Source organism: Trachurus japonicus, chromosome 13 (assembly GCF_045865225.1).
Source record: "Trachurus japonicus isolate A0001 chromosome 13, Traja_1.0".
Lineage (NCBI taxonomy): Eukaryota > Metazoa > Chordata > Actinopteri > Carangiformes > Carangidae > Trachurus > Trachurus japonicus.
Genome location: NC_140919.1, coordinates 30192010 through 30212005, shown reverse-complemented (window position 1 = coordinate 30212005; position 19996 = coordinate 30192010). Strand labels below are relative to the sequence as shown.

Sequence of the window (19996 nt, the reverse complement as noted above, 5' to 3'; positions counted from 1 at the left end):
TGCACTGTATGGATGGATAGACAAGTGGAGGGACAGGTACTGAAACTAACCATTAAAATACAATTAATTACATAAATGGATGTTAAGGGTATTCATAGGGAATAGTGATGAGTTTATTGACAGTCCTAAAAGCAGCAATGAGGAGAATTAATTTTAAGTAAAATCTCTTACCTGGTGAATGAGGAGGAGGGGTACACATTAGAACCACACCTTGGCCTTCGCGCACAGAAACCCCACCTCTGACCTTCGCACTGAAAGCACCAAGATCTGAAAGAGTACACAGAGACAGGCCTTCTCAGCAACAGCCAAATATGTCATTGATGGTTATGTGGAATGATCCTAAAAGGGCTCTAGCATAGATGTATGTCCCTGCAGCTAGCTGTCTTAGCTTGTGTTGGACCATTCAGTGAACAATAGTAAAAAATAGTAATACTGTACAAATAGTGAACAATAGTAAAAAGACAACAAATACATTCAATTTAACATCATAATATTGGGGATGCAAGCAAAAAAAATGAAATACATATACAGACTTTGTTTTTTAGTTAGTGTTGCAAGGAATAGGTTTTCATCCACAGTTTGATTCCTGGTAGTAGTACTGTATAACACCTTGTGTTTTATCATGGGCTCACACATTATCATCCTTGTAGGTACTCCGGTTACTTCTGCAGGTTGTCTGTCTGGCCACAGCAACAATTAATCTCACTATTGATTTGCCTATTTTTTCCTCAAATAATCAATTGCTCTATAAAATTATTCAGAGGGAAAAGCAGGAAGAGACAGACACCCCTGAAGTTGTAAAAAAAAAAAAAAAATCATGTGCTTTAGACACAAAGCTCTGCCAATCAATTACCATCTGGAGAGCTGTCGTGCTGTTTGGAAGAATCCAATTCCAAACTTAAATCATCCCAAATATAATATGACTGTTTCTAAAAAAAAAAGAAAAAAAAAAGCCTTTACCAACATTATTTGGAAACTATTTTTGTAGTCGTCTTTGTTTGGTGGTTATTTTTCTATGGTAGCAGAACAAAGCAGGTTTAGACTGAAATCCCAGAACTGCAGTCCTTTGGAAACTACAGTAATTCCATCCATTTAATTTCTAGTTGAAACAATACCAAACTGTGGAAATCAAGCGACAGGCTGCTGACCCAGGGCAGGTCTCTGCGTCTCCACCACTTTCATCCTCTCACTTTGAGGGACATTATTTACCCTCACACTGTTGTGAAATTATGCCTCGGAGTGACTTGTGAAAGTTGAATTTCCTCTAAATTTCAGGCACATTTATTAATGATCATGGTTCATGGCCTTCATTTTATAATATGGCACACAGTCAATTTCCCATCAATGTGTATTTTTTCAATTTTCGAATATCAGTGTGGTCACTTGTCCGTGTTTGCTCTCAATATAGCACATGTTGCATTTTATTTTATGCATTGTCACCTTGCTGTTTTAAATAACATTTCAGCCAGTAAATTGTCACACTCTGTGATCTACACCGATTCAGAAGAAGCTAAAGGGTAAATAGAATAAATAAATAAATAAGGCTATGGTTACAAAAATAGTACAACATGTGGCAAAGCAATGCAGGAACAATCTGATGTATACAGTTACATGCTGCAGCTTTTCAGCAGACTCAATCAGGACAGTACTAGGCTATGATAGGAACAGGACTTGCAAGCATTCAATCCACATCCACAACTCAGCCTGCAATGGTGACCACTTCCTGTGCTTTAAACAACGAGGACTCAACACTGAACAGACAGTTTATCATCATCAAGGTACCATTCATTGTTGCAACAAGAATACACAGAGCTTACATTTCTGAAATGCAGATAACTGTAAATACTCGCGCTAGGTGTCCTATGTTATTCAAAAAGTTGTTTTGTGCTGCTATGCTAAAGTACCTCAATCTCATCATTTTGGGCCATTTGGTATGAATGACTTGTTGATTTATTTCTGCTAACAATGTGCCACCAGAGTGCAGAGATGGAGAGCTGCTGATTGTCACCATGTTCACTATTGATTCACCAGCAGCTGTCAGCCTGCTTTTTTTATTTTATTTTTTTATTGCCAGCGCAGATTCTCTTTACCTCTTACTTTTTGTTCATCCAACATGAAAAATGGCTTACTGCTGTCTATTGTAGCTTTGAGCAAACAATCTAAATGTAAGATAAGTAGCCTCTGCATTTATAGCAAACACTAAACAGGATGAGGAAAAAAACAAATTAGTCAGTAAATAGGTAACATAAACACCAACTGTCTGATGACTATTGACCAAAGCGTTTTACATCCGGCTGCTTGAGTACAGCAACTGTTATTGCCTACAACACGACTGGTACTTGGCAGAAACCCTATACAGTATGTACATGTATATGTAGATATTTCTTCCTCTTCAATTATTCAGCCAGGCTATATGCTGTATTGTGGAAATACAAGTCTTCCTAGCCAGTTTGTCTAATTCAATAAATATTGAATGTAAATTTCATCTTTATGTATTTCTATTTTGTTATTCTACATAGCCAAATGCTTTAGCCCGGTAACAATTCACCCCACAGTACAGTATATCCAGAGATATATTACAATGGCACATGGGAAATTATACATTTTACATCTCTTTCAGATGCAGCACTGGTGGTTTGGAATGAATAAGTAATGGTTAGCATGAGTAACATAACCGAGCAAGTTAAAAAAAAAAGAAAAGAAACATACCTAGGTGCCACCTACATAAAATATGCCAATGTTTGATTGTTGAGTGAAAATCACACAGGCATTGTAGAGGCACCACAGCATTGATCCCTTTACATGTAATTTGAGATGTTTCAGTTAGAGACAGAAATAAGACATCAGTGTTAGAGATGTTCATGTTTCTAACATTGATGTCTTACTGACTGATTATTGTCCTTTGCAATTACAGTTATGTAAGTGAATCAATATGAATGACTCTTTAACAATGTAAAACCCGTATGGTCATTAAAGCGTCCTCAAAAATTACAAGTCAACATATGTCTGTATAAATATTTAAAATACAGAAACACAGTGATGAAATTTGCAGCAAGCACAAGAGCAGGTGCTCAATGCAAATTAGCTATTTCAAGATCAGTATGAATTCAATCAATGGGCATTAACTACTGATGATTTCAGATTTGTAGAACATTTCAGAGCGGGGACTTTGTGTGGGTTTTCAAATGCTAGAGTCAAAGCATCCCATTAATTTCATTACTACTGTAGTGTTCAGAGTGGCTCGATACCTGAGCCACAGCCAGACTCGTCTGCAGCGAGAGAAGAACTCTTTGGGGAGAAAGATCAGAAGCCTCCTTTCTGCCTGCTGCCTTCAAAGTCACGGCTGAAAAACAGCCCAAGTGTGAGTTCAGCAGCTCAGAATTTCAAAACAAAGAGAGGGGAAAAAGCATCCTACTCAAACATCTTTGGAGCAGAGTACATGACCAGTGGATAGAATATAGACAGCCTTGACTGAACCTTTCCTGGCACAGTCAGGCTGGTCCACTCTTACCTCTCCCCTGATTCCCTGCGTGAAACTGAGCTGTGTTCAGTGCGTCAGCTTGACATAACAACCCTCCAACTCTCTGGAGTAGTGAGTATAGTGAAGTGCTGCGCAGGCACGTAATTTCAGCATTTGCCCGATCCAGCGAAATTCATTCAGGCCACCCTGATCTACACAATTGATTTTTTTTTTTTTTTTTTTACCAGATCTTTGCCCAGAGCTAAAATTTTAAAGTTAGTAAATCACACTCTCCCCCCTCTCCCTCTCCATCTGTCAAACACAATTCACACATATTGTACTGTAAAGCTCTCCTCAAGTAAATACTCTTTTTAACAAAATCAAATGCTTATACGTCAGCTATTAAAGATCAGTTGGCTAGCAAATCAAAGCCTTCCAGGGATGCATCATGGTGAAGGCTCAACACCTTTTGCCTGAGATATGCATATACATCTTTACTACCTGTATTATAAATTTACAATTATTGAATCTGATTATTCTGGGATAAAATCTGGTCCAAGCCTGCTGTGTAGATATATAAATTGCATTAAAGCCTCACAGATCACAGGATTTAGTTTACACTTAAAATTACAGACGGTACAGTTTGCAATATAGAAGTACTGTCCCCAATCTAAAGCAGAGTTAAAATGAGCTGTCTGCTGTCTGTATGTGATGTCTCAATGTATTAACTCTTAAAACAAAACAACGTAATTAAGGTAATAACTTCCTTAAAACAGGGGAAGCACTTCTATGTTTCTGAAATTGTTGAAGCAGTTGATAACGCATGTCATGTCGACACATGGAAATGTGCAGTGCCAACATGAAATGAGAGGAAAAAGTTGTGCTCCATGCTGAGTGATAAATACCCACCATTTGTTATGCTGAAAGAGAGAGGGAAGGTTCTGCATCCAAATGTGTGCTGCAGGGCACCTCTCTTTGTTTCTGTGGCAAGCCTTCTGAAGGACTGCATTTTAAAGAAATGCAGACTGAGCATGAGACTATTATACATTCATGGTGTCGGGGATATGTTTGGTGTAAAGTTGGAGAAACATTCACACTTCAAATGCTAAACAGCCATGGATAAAATTAAAGGAAAAGGAAATTTGGTCATGGGATGAAATGGACTGGACAGATTTTCCTAATATGGTCTAATATAAATTCTGATGTCTGTTAAGTGTATCTTGGAAACAACATTCATAAGGCACCTTGTTTATTATTGCTTTGTTTTTGTTTGTTTTTTTGGGGGGGGATTATTGCTGTACTACTGTATATTTATTCAACTGTATTCAATATTCAATCATCCCTGATGTATTCCTCACTGTATTTAATATCATCCCTACATGCTGTTTCATGTGCTGCATGTTGCACTGTGGAGAAAGACATTCTTCTCCCTTGTATGTCAAGTGTGAACTGCAAATGGTGTTTGGAAATATATTACGTGTTCAATAATTTTACCCACATATAATAACAACATCTAAAACTAATGTGTATCCACAGATAAAAACAAATATTTGTTTCAGCATTTCTCTAACAGTTTATGATGCCGGCTGCTACCATTAAAGGAAAGAGTCATTCACTCTCCCACTTGGATATTTGTGACAGGTTCTTCAGCTCTCACCACAACAACAGTTGGTGAGATGTGGGATTTGTTGCTGACTCAATAGTACAACTGAGACAGTCACACATGTTTATTCAGCGAATGACATTTCAGGGCCCTGTCTCCAAACCCCCAGGCCACAGAAAATTTGTTACAGCTTCACAATACAAAGCAATAACGCTATTCAGCGAAAAAAGTTGAATAATAATGATATAATTGTAAAAGTGATTATTGGCTATTTTTTGCTGTGATACCTTGACCTTGATGCAGCCCAGCCCGTTTGTGCTGCATCTTTCCAATCCTTGTCACGCTCCACCAACAGGATACTGACTGACCTGTCCGTCACTGAGACTACAAAATCCAATTTGGTGTACAGATGGCTTGAGTGAAGTTGATGCGTGACAAACAAGTGGCCATCATCTCAAGCGACAAACCTGCCAGTCAACCAAACATTAGCACGAACAGAGACACATGACCTCACGAGCTTTAAAGAAGTTCTGCCACGACACCGATTAGAAGAACTGCAATGAGCCATACAGTACAGACCAACTTAACTAGATGCATGTAGCACATCTGTCATGGGCAACATAGTGCACGGCCCCTTTTGTTCCCTTCGTTCACGGTCCACTTTCTGGCCAAAGACAAATTTCCCTCAAGGGACAATAAAGTTATTTTGATTCTGATTCTGTCTTCTAGTCCAGTTATTCACATTGGGTGTTCTAGCTGCTTTCTGTTGCTGGTTGCTTTTATGCTGATATTTATTGAATTATTTATTGGTAATACTTTATTATATTAGGTCTTTTTAAAATTGTATTACAGTAGAAAGTTTTCATAATTTGAAAACAGGAAACAGCAAAAAAAAAAAAAAAAATCCAAATAGTGACAACCACTTGCACTGTGGTGTGTGTATGATTCAGTCAATGATTCAATTAGTTTTGTTTTAAGGATGAGCAACTACAGTCACCTTTAGCAGAGGAGGAACAGATAGGCATCTACAGAAACTTGTCAATAAATGGACTACATTATAACGAAGGTGCAATGTGAAAGACTACGCTGATTCCACAAAACAAAACAGTTGAAAACATACAGTACTACAGGAGGAGAAGCTTGCACTAGCACTGTGAATGTAATGGATAATGCAGTGTCAAGCAAATGCACAGTATTTATGCGAAAGCAGAAATAGCTGCCTATGTCTCAGCTTGAAGCTTAGACTAATAAATGAGTACCTTCATGTTGCATTGCTCATTTTCAGGAAAAAATCTTTTTTCAGCCAAAAAAAAGGGCTCAAGCCAAATATTCCCACACTGATTTGGCTCTCAAGTGGAGGAAAAGCAAAACATCTGAATAGTTGAGAGGACAGATGAGGGTACATGTACATGGACAGCTTCTGTCCCTCGGAAACTAGCAGCACTTTTTTGAAGTGTGCTGAAGTGTGTCTGTCTTTTACCATCTGGGCATTTCAGCCTGCCAATGCAATATGGTTTATATTTAATTTAGGAACAGTTTTCTTTTGATTTTTGTTCACTTTTTTGATCACCTCCATACATATGACACTTTGTCAAAGGAATAAAATTGAACAAAAGAGTAAAGAAAACCTTAATGTGGCTCTGTTGGCCTGAAGAAAATAGTGCTTTTATAGAAAAGAAACCTGCCCCCTTTTCCTGTCTACAACGTTTCAGGCTAATCTAGCCATTTGTTTCCTAAGAAATTCCTTTAACAAGTGTAAGTCCCCCTAACAACACACGAAACCATGTACTATACTCAATAGAAGCAGCTCAGTGACTGAGAATGGTAGCTCCCTGTAGACATGCCAATAAGGCTATTATGGTCATTGCTCCAGAGGAAACTATACAGCAAACCAACAATGCGTTTTTCTCTGAACATAGTGCACCTGGTCTTGCCATGTGGGCTGCCTTAGCCTCTGATGATGTTTTGGAGGTAGGCCAGGGGATTACTGTGGAAGAAATGTGCCTTTTCCTCTCATTTACCATCAAGACATGGTATTTGAGGGCAGATACCCTGTTAGCAGTTAAATCCAACAGTATCAGATGGAGCTTGCAGCTACTGAGCTCAGCAACAAAGCTTCACTGTAGACAGCAGTTGGTACTTTGCCCTGGAACCAGACAGTTTTTCTCTCTTTTTTGGCTTATTTAAGCAAAGAGGTTGAAGCCAATTATTTACAATGTGAACCATGTTATTCTACTGCAGGTCTGACAGACTAATATGTAGATTTTACCCACGTAGAGACATTGAGGTATGGTATATGCTACCGTATAGAGTATATTAGGATAGTAATAGACCTTCTGTAAGCAGAACTGTAAATAAAAAAGTCTACTCACATGCAAACTGTAAGAGAGCGTCTCGACTTAAGACAGTCCCAAAGCTGTTTCCTGCTTTACACTGGTACTTCCCATAGTCAGTGATCTCACTTGCATTTGTAATAACGAAGTTTCCATCAATGAAGCTGTAGCGGTAATCTGCCTCCGCATCCACCTCTGTGCCATTGATGTACCAACTGAAAAACATAAGAAGAATAGGAGATTTTAATATGTTTGTGGTGAATGACAAGCTAATGAGCTGTGAGAGTAGGACTGCAATAAGAGACAAATATATGTCACACCTGTATGTGGGTGGTGGATTCCCCCGCGCTTCACAGTGCATCACCACTTTCTTTTCATCAGAATCCAAAGGAAAAACAACATCATCTGGCTCCCGGACAAAAACAGGCCCAAACTCTTCACTTTCTGTGAGGAGAAAAAAAAAAGATGTAAAGACAAGGATGATTACAGTACAGGATGTATCACAACAGGAGCACCAATCAGTTTTATTGTCCAGCTACTTCTTCTATTACTCCCCAGTTACAACAAGCACATATTACTGCATATACCAACATCATTTGTAGAAAAAAAGAGGAAGGAAGATGTACAGCTCCACAGAGTGATGATGAATTATAAGTAACAAAATAGACTGTAACAATAACTGGTGTCACATTCTGCAGCAGACGGCAGATTTTTCTGACAGATAATAACACTACTGTGACATATTATATAACTGATGCAGCGCTAGTAAAGCATTCTAGTGATCCTCAAAGTGAGAGTAAAAATGTGCCCCTCTCAAGATGATAGAGTACATTGCAAGTCACCCCTTGATATCATACAATTAACCTACAGTGTCATTCATATGCGGTAAACAAAATACATGTTTAGACATCTTACACTTACACTTTTAAAAAAACCTTTAATCCATATTCCAGGGGTTGAAATTACAAATGTGGACTCCTCACAACTAGAATCATTTCAGACTAAAGCTAATATGTTGAGTCTTAAACAACCAACATCACAGATTTTACCAGCATTTTCTCACGGATCAATTTCCTTTTATAGATAATTTTACCAACCTCCCACTGAACAGAAAAGAGGCATTTTTTTATGTCAGAAAGGAAATGTTACATGAACACAATTTTTCTTTTTCCGTCATTACCCTATCATCTTTTTTTCTAGTAACAGTATATGGCAGTCTTCTGTTTTATACAGTATAAGCTCTGGGAGCAGCATTACAAGACATAAAACAACATATTTGCTGTGTCTCATCTTTCAAATAGAACAGCTCAATTGCAATATGCACATTAAATGAAAACACTGAAAATTGCATCCACGTGACAATACAAGTATGTGTACATAATACATTCCTTTCTTGGTTATTTACTTCTTACTGCTCGTGATGGGTTAGATTGCAGCACCTCTGAAAATCTATGTCAATACTGCACATGTTCTGTACCAGTATTAAAAATTCATATGGCTATACCACTACACATTTCATAGAATAGTGCAGGTATCCCAAAGGTATAAAACACTGACATTTAGAGCACTGATAATCTGTCATCAAGCGTGGTATACTGAATGTGGTTTACTCAGGGAGAGTCTTTGTTCTTTGTGTGGTTGGACAGGTGAGGCACACATGCAGCAAACAGACCATCAGGTGCAATTCATTATTAGGAGTTGTAAACAACCATGGCTATGTGGAGAGATGAATAAGAGTCCCCTCATTAAATAGTCTTCATACCAATATTTGGGTAAGAATAAGCAAGACTAAGATTAAAAAATCACTGATCATCTTCTGTACATCAATATGTAAAACATCACAATAAATCACAATTGTAATATAAAATGAATGAGGTTTAAAGACTGTTTTACTAGAAATGCAGGTAACAGTGGGGGTATTAAGGGCTCCACCGAAAGCTCAAATTACGAATGCTTACATTATTTCAAATGTGTGAAATATTATCTAATACCAACATGGCCACAACTAGGCTAAGTCATGCTGTTTCTTGATCGAAGGGGCTCTTGTTGCTGATTTTGAAGTGGCTCTTGGGTAAAATTTTGAACTCTCCACGGCATAAATGCACCCACATATCGATGCGCTTCTCAGTCTAATATTTTCCGCTTGACAGTCTCTGCTGCAATTCTCCTCTGTTGCTTTATAACACTCTCCTCTTTGATCCAGCCCTCAGTTAACGCAGAGGAGATGCACTTATTGTGGAAGGTTTCTAAGGTATATTGCATCACAGAATTCAAGACTTTACAAAGGACAGCTGAATCCTGTGTCCTTCACCAGAATTGTTCCACTATGAGACAATTCATTTTTGAAGAAAGTAAGCCCAGTAAACATGTTTTTTTGTGTTTGCACTTGACAGCATATACATAACTGCAGCTGAATTCTCCTTGTATACTGTAAAGATATTCACCCTGTGATTAAAGACGTTTCATTATTTGAGTACATAATTTTGCCTGGCAATACATTTGATGTGGTGTATGAATTATACAACAATGCAAGTCACCTGCAAGTACCTCTCACTATTAATGAATGATCTGATGAAGATCTGAAAAATTGGGGCTCATTTCGCATAGTACGGCACATTCAGAAAGTATTCAGAGCACCTCACTTATTTCATTTTTTGTTATGTTGTTAATGTTGCATTTTAGTTTTTAATACATTTCAAACATTCTAAGAATCTCTTTTCACTTTCAAGATAAAACTGAACTGAAATGACAACATGTGAAAACAATGGAGGGGAGCTGAATACTGTCTGAATGCACTATGTGTGTTTCAGTGTTTGTCAGCAATTTATGGCTCAACAGGGCAATAAAGAGCTAGAATTAGTATCCTGATCAGTTAAAGAAAATCAATCAATATTAAGTTGCAAACCCAGCTGTGCATATGAAGCAATAAATAGATAAATAAATAAGTAAATAAATAATCAGTGCTTGTAGTGTTACATAGTGAAATATTGGCATGCTTCTACTGTACATCTATCCATCCATTCATCCATTCAACAAAGCATGCTTCACCAGCTCCCGTTTTGCTTGTGGAGTGGGTCATGGTATGTGATGAAATGATTTCTATTTCAAATGAAACCATAAGGTTTCTGGTGCTGTGTTTCAGCTGAAACAAACAAGAAGATAAATTGGATAATATCATGGCCCAGCAGTGCATCCCTCGGGAAGACACCAAGTGTCTGCTGGTGTCTGCTGGTCACAGACTACAGGCAGTCGTTAACTGAAGAATGACTTTATGCAATGTCTCCAAGTTTCTGTTAATTCTCCAAATTTATGTATTTATTTTCCTATAAAACTGAGGGATGACACATAAAAAGGGCTACAATTCCCATCGTGTCCATCTGACGTGGATGAAAACAACCTAAAATTAAAGCTGGGAGTTGGCACTTTAACTTCATAGTTATTGCTTTATTTTAAACCCAGTGTGCTTTAGCTAAGCACCAAAACAACACAAGGAGTGTCATCATCCTTCCTGACTGCCCCATAATTATGTTTAACAGTTGAGCCTGATCTGAACCTGAGCATAATGTATATTGTCCTGCAGGGAGCTATAGAAAAAGCAGTGTGTTCAGCTTGAGCTCACAGCCGAAACTAACTGTGAGTGTGACTGACCTCAGTATTTTAGTGAGTGGACAATTGGAGAGCGGATGTATTACTTCATCTTACTGTGTCCCAACATGAAGGATAGACATATATTAATTCAATCACTTCCTTTTGAGACATTTCGAGCCTGACCCACTACAGTAAAGGTTTGCGTGTATAAAAATGTGTGCGAACTTGATGATCACCCGCAAACAAATATGCAAGCTGAGGATTGCCTCTCTCAAATGAGCAAAACAACATCCACCGTCCATTTACAGTAGCACCTCATCCTTAATGAATATGCAACATGGGGTGTTTCTGCCCAGGTGTGCAAAATACTGCAAGGAGGAAATGCCTGATTTAGTACAGGCAGTGTGATTTACTAAGCCTGGAAGTCAATTGCAGTGATTCTGACTGCGTTTGAATTTAATACCTTTGAAAAAGAGGTGCTAATCAGCCCAGCATTACGCACAATGGCTGCTGGTATTGCAGTGAGAAGGAGAATTTGAGTACTTAACCTTAAGAGCACTTATAGAAAATAAGTTTTACTCACTTGTGTGTTTACATTTTTGGAATGATGTAAGAAAAAATAATTCAGAGTCAGACATATTTCACATCCAATAATGTCATTTTGGAGAGGCTGGATGAGCTATTGACTGATTTGGAGCCAATCACAAGAATGAGATCGGCGATATCTGCCACGGCAAAAGCTCTCTCATCTCTGCAGGTCCTTGTGTCTAGGTCATTCCAACAAACTGTGGCAGTTTTTCAGGTGTGTTAAAAGTCCTTTCAGCCCGATATGCACGCAGTTGGCGCGCTCCTCTCCTTTCTCTCCAGCACCTGGCTGCTTGGCTCTGGGATCTGGACGGAGACCTCACCACAGCCTTCACGTCATCTTTGATCCCTCTCACCAGGGCGTTTACTGTAGATCCGAGTGTGTCCCGAGTGTCCCGCCTGAGCGCTGTGCCACAGCTCGCACCTCCGGTCCAATGAATGACAGCTGGTATCCCAGTTACAGTACCTGCTCATCACAGAAAGTGAGCTGCACCTGCTGCTCAACACTGGTCAGAGACGGATCTTCCCCCGCTTGCGTAGGTTTCATTATAAACCAATTTTGTCTTTGTTCTTCGACTTATATCTGATCTTCTTCTCTTTACTTCATCTGTTCTCTTCTTGTTTTACAAACCACATTTACTTTCTCACTGATAATCTCACACGTTTATTTTCCACCCTTCTATTAGTCCATCGGATCAAATTAAATTTTCAGTTTGCAGCCATCCAGTTCTCCGTTATTTCAGTGAAATGCATGCAGTTTGCATGTGTTGTCATTTAGGCTGTTACTCTAGATCACCCACTAAAGGATTCCTAACCCGAACAGTAACTAATATAAACACGCAATTTAGTACTCTTTATCTGGGATCTTAGTCAATCAGGCCTTTGGGGGTTAAACTATTAGACTAGGAACTGTGCCAACTTACTGTACAACACATGAGTATGCAACCATATGGAAAAAAGGTTAATGTGCTACTATCTGTCTCTGTGTATAAACTTCCAACTCATACACAAGCGTGGAAGTTGTTTAAATCACTCAACTCCAAATACCATGGCCATCTGTCACTCACAGAGCCAAAAAGCAATATCCCCTTTAAGCCACCAAAGGTGCATTACTTTTTGGCATCCAATTCATTCAGAGAACATCAATCCAGTGCAATGGTATAATGCTCTTGTCACCACTGACAATGGAGAGGCATTACTCTCACCTTGGTCATAGAGATATAAGTCATTTTAGGACTACATAGTGATAATACTGTCAGACAGTAAAGAAAGACAGAAAGATAGGCACGCTGAAATATAAAAGATCAAGATGGAAAATAACCAAAGGGGAATATAAAAAAGTAGGAAAAAAAAGATTTCTGCTTTCTGCCTGGTAAATTGGACTTATTTCATTACTTGCAAAATGGGCTAGAGCAAGATCCTGTTTGCCAATTCAGCAGCTTCTTTAGATTTCCATTAATTAAGCACTCCAGATGCAATAAGCATGATGTGATTAATCTATATAATGACATATTAAAGCATCAGTGTGTCACTATAGTCTCTAGAATTATTCATACTGTAAGTCGAGACAGCAAGTGACCCATGTAGATTTATGACAGTGTGTTTCCATGCTGTGTTTGGGGTATTAAATCTTCCCTTTTGACTAAGATATCCATCATATCTACAGCTTCTACACTGACAGGAACACAGAGAGAGTTGGATATTGCCATGATCCCACTTCAATTTCACAAAGGGCATGACCATGGTCACTGCAGACCGTACACAGTGATGATGGATAGGTGAGTTTCATTTCTGGAACAAATCTAAACAGGCAGGGAAGGCTGCTAGTATCAAGTGTGACCAGGAATGGCAGACGATTGGCAGCACAGTGATAGCAGAGTGCATTCACACCAATCAGTTTATTCAGGCTCTGGAGTGACCACCCACTGAGGGCCGGATCTACTAAGATAAGGGGAGCTAAATTGCGTGCTCCTAGTAAAATTTTGCGTGTTTGGTTAGCGCACGCAAAATGATCTACTAAGAGTAACCTGCTAAATGACATATATACACTGTATGTGGTTGGTAAAACAAGAAAAACTTTGGCAAACAAGGAAGAGCTGCTGTGATCAGTGTTGGGCAGCAGGTGTCCACTCGGGTCTAAATGCCCTGACCAGGGGGATCACAGACGGAGTGAAGGCAGCGGTGACGTCTCTCAGGCTACGTTTATACGGAAACAATCCGAACAGAAAACGCAAAAGTGGTGTCACGTCTTCACTTTTTACTCCGCATTTAGGCGAGCGTTTTTGGGGTGGATATCTGCGTGCATACAGTGACGCAAAAGTCTGTGGAATTCAATGTTGTATGCACGCCAGGAGCCTCAGTAGCACATAACACCACCAAGTCCGCACGCCTGTGTATTCTTCTTCTTCCTCTTGATTTCCGGCAGGCTGTACGCCAGCCATCGTAATGCTGCCCTCCGTGCCCTCCACAGCTCATAGCAATCGGAGCAGAGGTTTTGCGTTTTCACCCTTTACACGGAGATAAAGCGTTTTTAAGATTTCCACTCTGGAGGGTGATTTCATTATTTTTGCGTTTTCAAGTCCCGAAAACGCTGTCGCCGTCTAAACAAAAGGCACATCCGATTAAATATTTTGCCATTTTCATCCGCGAGCGTTGTCGTGTAAACGGGACCTCAGTCCCGTTCCAGAGCTGAGCAGCCAGGTACTGGAGAGGGAGGAGAGGAGAGGAGCGCACCGGAGGAGAGACGTGCGTCGTGTGTAACAGCGTTTTTTACCCTGAAACGTATTAATTCAGTATCTACAGCTATTTGTGAGCAAAGCTGTGCCAGTTAAGACTTGCCTTTCAAACGTGCTAAATAAAGACACAAAAACTGCCGCAATCTGTTTCAGGTTTGGTAAATCACATTGCGTGCGCTAAATAAATCTATTTGCTCCTCCCAATATTTTGCACGTTCTGGCAGAAATGCTACTTGCATATTCATTAAAGGGACAACGAGGAATTTTTGTAAAGCTAAGTGTTTTCACACCACATTTCCCATGAGCCTCCGTGGGCGCAGTGAAATTCTTGGACCGGTGCAAGACGGACATCTTGCCAAGAATGTTTTCATTCATCAAGAATGAAAGTCAGAGGTTCGAAGACGATCAGATCCTGTCGTAGTTCCGACCATAAAACAGCGGCGGCGTTATTCCCATGACCCGCTGGGCAGCGTCCTCAAAACCGAAAGTAAGGAAACACTGGTCGGCTCGCCTAGCGTTTCCACCACTAATAATAATAACAAAATAACGATAGAGACAAAACAATATATTTATCGAAAATGGACCCATTAACAAGTGGGGGTAACGTAGATTGATCCACATTAATATGAGACTTTTTATAACCAAATACAAACTCCTTGTTGTCCCTTTAAGGCAAACACGCTAAATGGATTGCATGTGCAATTTTGCCCGTTTGAGAGACGCAATCCTCTGTGCGACCAGTTAGTAGATCAGTTTTGCACAGGCAGTCAAGTTTGCACACGTTTTTTTTTTTCAAGCAATCCTTTAGAACAGTGTCATCTGAACTCATGTGGCATCTCCTGTTCACGTTAGGACTAGTTGAGAATTCATGTCTCGGTCTGTCCTGATGTGACTCCCAAGGCAGTTGGTCAGGACTGATAATGTAATCCAGGACTGATTACACCCAGAGAAGCAAAGTTCTCTTGGCAGAAGGAGACAGATGGTGACATGATAGCTACCAATTACTCCTGACAAAATATACTGAAGGGAAACCACTCTTTATAGATAATCATATTTATTTATTCAGCGTTCTCTTCCTGTTTTCTTAACTAATGAACAGAACAGCATTTCACTGCGTAGCAATGTGTAGCGCTGTGTACACAGGGATTCATGATCCTTGACTGAAGTTATGGATGAAATCTATGCAGGAAGATAAATTTCCAAAGTGCACCTCAAATATGCTATTTGTGACATAACTCAAATGTATAAGTGTGAACTTTAACAAAGCAGTGGAAAAACTTTTTTCATTTTGGTTCAAACTAGAGAAAACAAACGGCAGGTTTGACTGCGCGATTAGTTTTACCTTCACTCCGGTAGTCCTCCTGAGAGCTGAGCAGACTCAAGGCTGACAGGGGGTGACTGGAGAAAGCAGGCCAGTCAGGAGTCACCAGCCCACCACTGTGGTGTTGTCGAGGTCTGCTGCGTGAGCTGAGCACTGACGAAGAGCTGTCTGATTTCATTCGTAATACTGCTGCATATGATATAGGCCGTGCTGCAACAGCTCTTGCAAAGTCTGTAAAAAGAGGTGAAACACAGTGAAATGTTTAGTCATGACTTTGCCAGAAAATGCCAGAAAATGATTCTACAGTAGGTGACAAAAATGTGGCCTAAAGAATGCAGTGTTAGACAGATATCTAGTAAACCGTATCGCATTGATGTCTAAACGGTAATAAAAGTATTCAACAGCAATTTGATTGGTTAAAAGAAATACTTCAATTGGTTTCTCATGCATGAGGAATCATTTTCAACAAATTAGTTTCCTACTGGGCAGAAATCTTGCTGAAACAGGAAACAAAGAAGATAACAGAGTACAGACAGCAGGATAACAACATGTCATGATTCAGAGACAGCTGTGAGTAAAAGACATGGGAAAAAGTCTGCAGAAAAGACAGTATCTGTAATCCAACCCAACCCAACAGGGAGCAGCCTGAGTACCCAAATCTATTTCTCTTAAAGACTTAATATCCACTTAATGGATCAATAATTTTTCAAATACCCGCCAAGACACCTGTTAAAAAGAGCTGGAATTATCAATGAACACATCAGCTTCCTTCATGAAAACATATTCATTCTCTGTTTCTACAGCAATTCTAGGAGCGTTCGCCTTTGACTTCCATGCTGCCAGTCTTTCAGCGGAGCATCTAGCAGCCATTAGAGGCACTACGTAAAGGCACTTATGATGCCTTAGGTGAAAACATGCTCTTCTTACAAGGTATCGCAGATGCACTGCATATTCTGGAAATCACTCTTATCAAAGTCTTAAATTGGATAAAATGTCAGGTTTAACAGAACAGGAGCGAAACAGCATCCTTTAAAGTAAAGGAGCCCATGGGGGATCAGAATCACATTCTCTCTGAAATGTAAACGGCAGTTGAAGCTGTCACTAGTCATTTCTGTCACCACATTCCTCTATTACTTTTAAGGGATTCAGTTCTTTACATAGGGCGATTTGCCATTCTGTTGTCTTTTATGATACTATAAAAATATTACAAGATTACACACACGCTTATTTTCCCTGTGACAGATGATCATCAATACATTCCTTCCCATCGCCACTGCGCTATACAACGACAACAAATAGCTGAAATTACTGATCATATGGAAGTGTTGGTGCACAGTTATAATGTTTAAAAATAAGATGAAAATAAAACACTAGAGGCTCGAAGCTCAGCAAGAGTCTAATCAGAGTTCTGCATAAAGGGGTGGCAGTGTTTTGCACTACATGATAAAGTGCTATGAAAGAACTGAACAAAACTGAGAAATAATTATGTGCCTTCAGGGACTTCTCAGCTGCAAAAATACTGCTATCCAAAAATGGAGAGTGGGCAATTATGTATCACATAGTAGGATATCGAACTCCATTTGAAATTAGAGGTGTTGTGAGTTTAAAGCTATGGTCTAATGGTCTGAAAGACGATGAGAAAGATTTGAGAAAAGCCCCCCCCCCCACACACACACACACACACCCCCCTCTGAGCTCGTATGGCCTTCCCCTTAGTCTGGGGCTGTTTAGAAGCTGTTTTGGTAAGCAACCGCAACCAGGGTGAGAGAGACAGGCCTTTCTGTCAAAATAAAAGCACCAAGCCAATAAAATGCGGTGAAACATTTTAATTTAAGTAATATAATTTACAAGAAAATCCCCAAGCCATTGAGTTTACATTTTTCTTATTGTATTTACGGTAACTGTATTGCAAGATATTATCTTTTTTTTAAGTGTTATGTTGGTGAAAACTTTTACTTTGGTGAATTTGGTGAATTCCAGATGGGAGTTAACAGAGACCAGGCTCTTCTCCTCTCTGTATGAAGAGCCACTACCTGGCCACTAGTAGCGGTGCCGAGCAAAGCTCCAGAGCTGGAGGGAGGCTGGTCGGCCGGGCGGCCCAGCACAGGGCGCTGTGTGTTGGAGGAAAGGATCAGGGAGACTCGACGCGGCACCGGTAATAACGGCAGCAACAAATTTTGTGCTTCTGTACTGTGCTTCTCTGAATCCTAGTGGGGCTTTCAGCGGTTACAAACCACTTGTGGTTTCTAAAGCGGAAGGGGGAGCCGCTAGAGAAAATTATTTTTTTTCGTTCCTTTTGCTCTTCACAATGTGTAGGTCGTACTATAGGGCCATAACGACTGTCTAAATGATGTTAATAATAATGATCAGTCTTTCAAATTGTAGACCATCACTTAAGCAAAGCAATTAGTAGTTGGTTGGTCGCCAGTTAAATCAGTTATTCTGTCGAGAATCAGCTCAAATGAGGTGCAAACCACATTCCCGCTGCTGATGTCCCCAGTTGACTGAATAATGCACAGCCTTCCACTTCTAATCAAAATGTGCTTTGGGCTGCTAGAAAAGTAAAAGAAAAAAGTAGAAGCACAAAAAGTAAAACTAACACATTTCTTATTATTTTTACCCACCTTAACCATAACATGTGTATATTGTCTATATTGACTTAACATACTTTGAACATGGTATACTGTAGCAACCTTTTCAAACATCGAACAATGCTGAATAATGATTTTGCTGAACTCTGCTTTTCTAACATCTAATTAGTCTCAGGACAAATTCTCTATGATTTTATGTCACTTCTCAAAAGCCATGTTTTTTTTTTTTTTTGCAAGGAGGCTTTTTATTTACCAGCAATTACTGGGTTTAATACCCCTTCATTTAAGCCATTCGTTTCCTTTTGGTTACAGTTTATAGATTTGTCAGCATTTTTATTTGTTTTTTGGAAAGACATCCAGGTCATTATATGGTCTGTCGAGGTTTTGCATCTCTTGAACGACTCCAGTCCAGTAGCCAGTCTTGTGACTCCTTCACACAGCCCTCTGTTTTCGGCTACATATGAAAAATACATCAAGGCACTTTACCGAGAGAGGGTGTACACCTTCTCTTTATAATTGTTAGACCCAACAGATTGTCTATAAATCAAATCAAATCAAATCAAATCAAATCAAATCAAATCAAATCAAATCAAATCAAATCAATCTTTATTTATATGGCACTTTTCAAAGTGCATCACAGATGTTAAAAACAACAAAGAAAACCAAGAAAACCTGACCCTCCCACCCCCATGTACACTCAGAGATATACAAATACATACACACTCACACTCACACACATACACTATAGCTGTGTGACTAAAGAGTTGGTCTGAACTGTATGAAATGGTACCATGGTAGAATGATGATGTTGGTAGCCCACTCATCATCCAGTGTCTCGTCCTGATTTGTTTATGTGGTTCTTTTTGTCCTTTTTTTTTAAATAAAGCTTTTTATCTAACTGGGACAAAGCTGTCAGCAGCAGGCTGGACTTTAGTCAGTTTCTCACATACATTTATATATGAGTGAACACCTGCATCTCTGACTGACAACTGTGACACCGCTGTGACAGTTGCAGAATGTTTGAGAAATGCAGCGAGTGATGACAGGGAAAGAGCTTGTTAAATACTTGATGCTGTTAAAAAATGACAGTTGCACTGTCTTTATTTAAATAAATGTTCAACTGTCAAGACAAAGCCTCATTTATCCGGAGAAATGGATACGGATGTACAGGTATTATACATATTTCTGTTGTGGTAATTTAAAGCCCCACAATATAGGATTTGTGGTACTGGTACTCTGGTTGAGAAGAGCAACTGTCTGCTACTGTGTCTTTCCCAGAGAAGCACAGTAGCCTATGTGAATTTGTTGCCATTGCCATCGCCATTGCCGGTGCCAGCGGTCCCGTTACCATCGCTGGTACCGCTGCAGTTGCCAGCCCTCGGCGTTGCCAGTACCGGTGCCGAGCAAAGCTCAAGAGCTCAAGGGAGGCTGGTCGGCCGTGAGGTAGTGGTGCCGAAAATAATCTTTTCAAAGAAAGAGATTCTTTATTGGCTGATTCTGAATCGATGCAGTTATGTCACATAATTGATCGATAATTTTTAAATTCAGACAATTGGCGGCCAGATTACGAGTCAGTTTTTTCCGGGCTTTTTATGCATTTATTTTGAAAGGACAGCTGGAGAGAGACAGGGAGGGGGAGAGAGTGTGAGAGGGGGGAATAACATGCAGCAAAGACTAGGGTCTGTTAGCTGATTGGCTGTTTGTGTGTTTATGCCGGCAAGAAGGAACTCCATGAAGACAGCTGAGACAGCTCCGCTTCGAAACAAACAACAAGCTAAAG

General features: G+C 39.7%; 1 protein-coding gene across 3 annotated transcripts in view; it reads right to left on the bottom strand.

The window, feature by feature from the left end:
- cntn5 (contactin 5) overlaps positions 1 to 19996 on the bottom strand; it is a 106746-nt gene that overhangs the window by 43958 nt on the left and 42792 nt on the right. For all 3 annotated transcript variants that reach the window (XM_085795885.1, XM_085795887.1, XM_085795886.1), the window contains exons 3-6: positions 15647 to 15856; positions 7717 to 7840; positions 7436 to 7611; positions 172 to 267 (exon numbers count right to left, since the gene is read on the bottom strand). In XM_085795885.1, coding sequence (XP_085652011.1) covers positions 172 to 267; positions 7436 to 7611; positions 7717 to 7840; positions 15647 to 15856 — 606 coding nt within the window. The remainder of the gene's footprint in view (positions 1 to 171; positions 268 to 7435; positions 7612 to 7716; positions 7841 to 15646; positions 15857 to 19996) is intronic.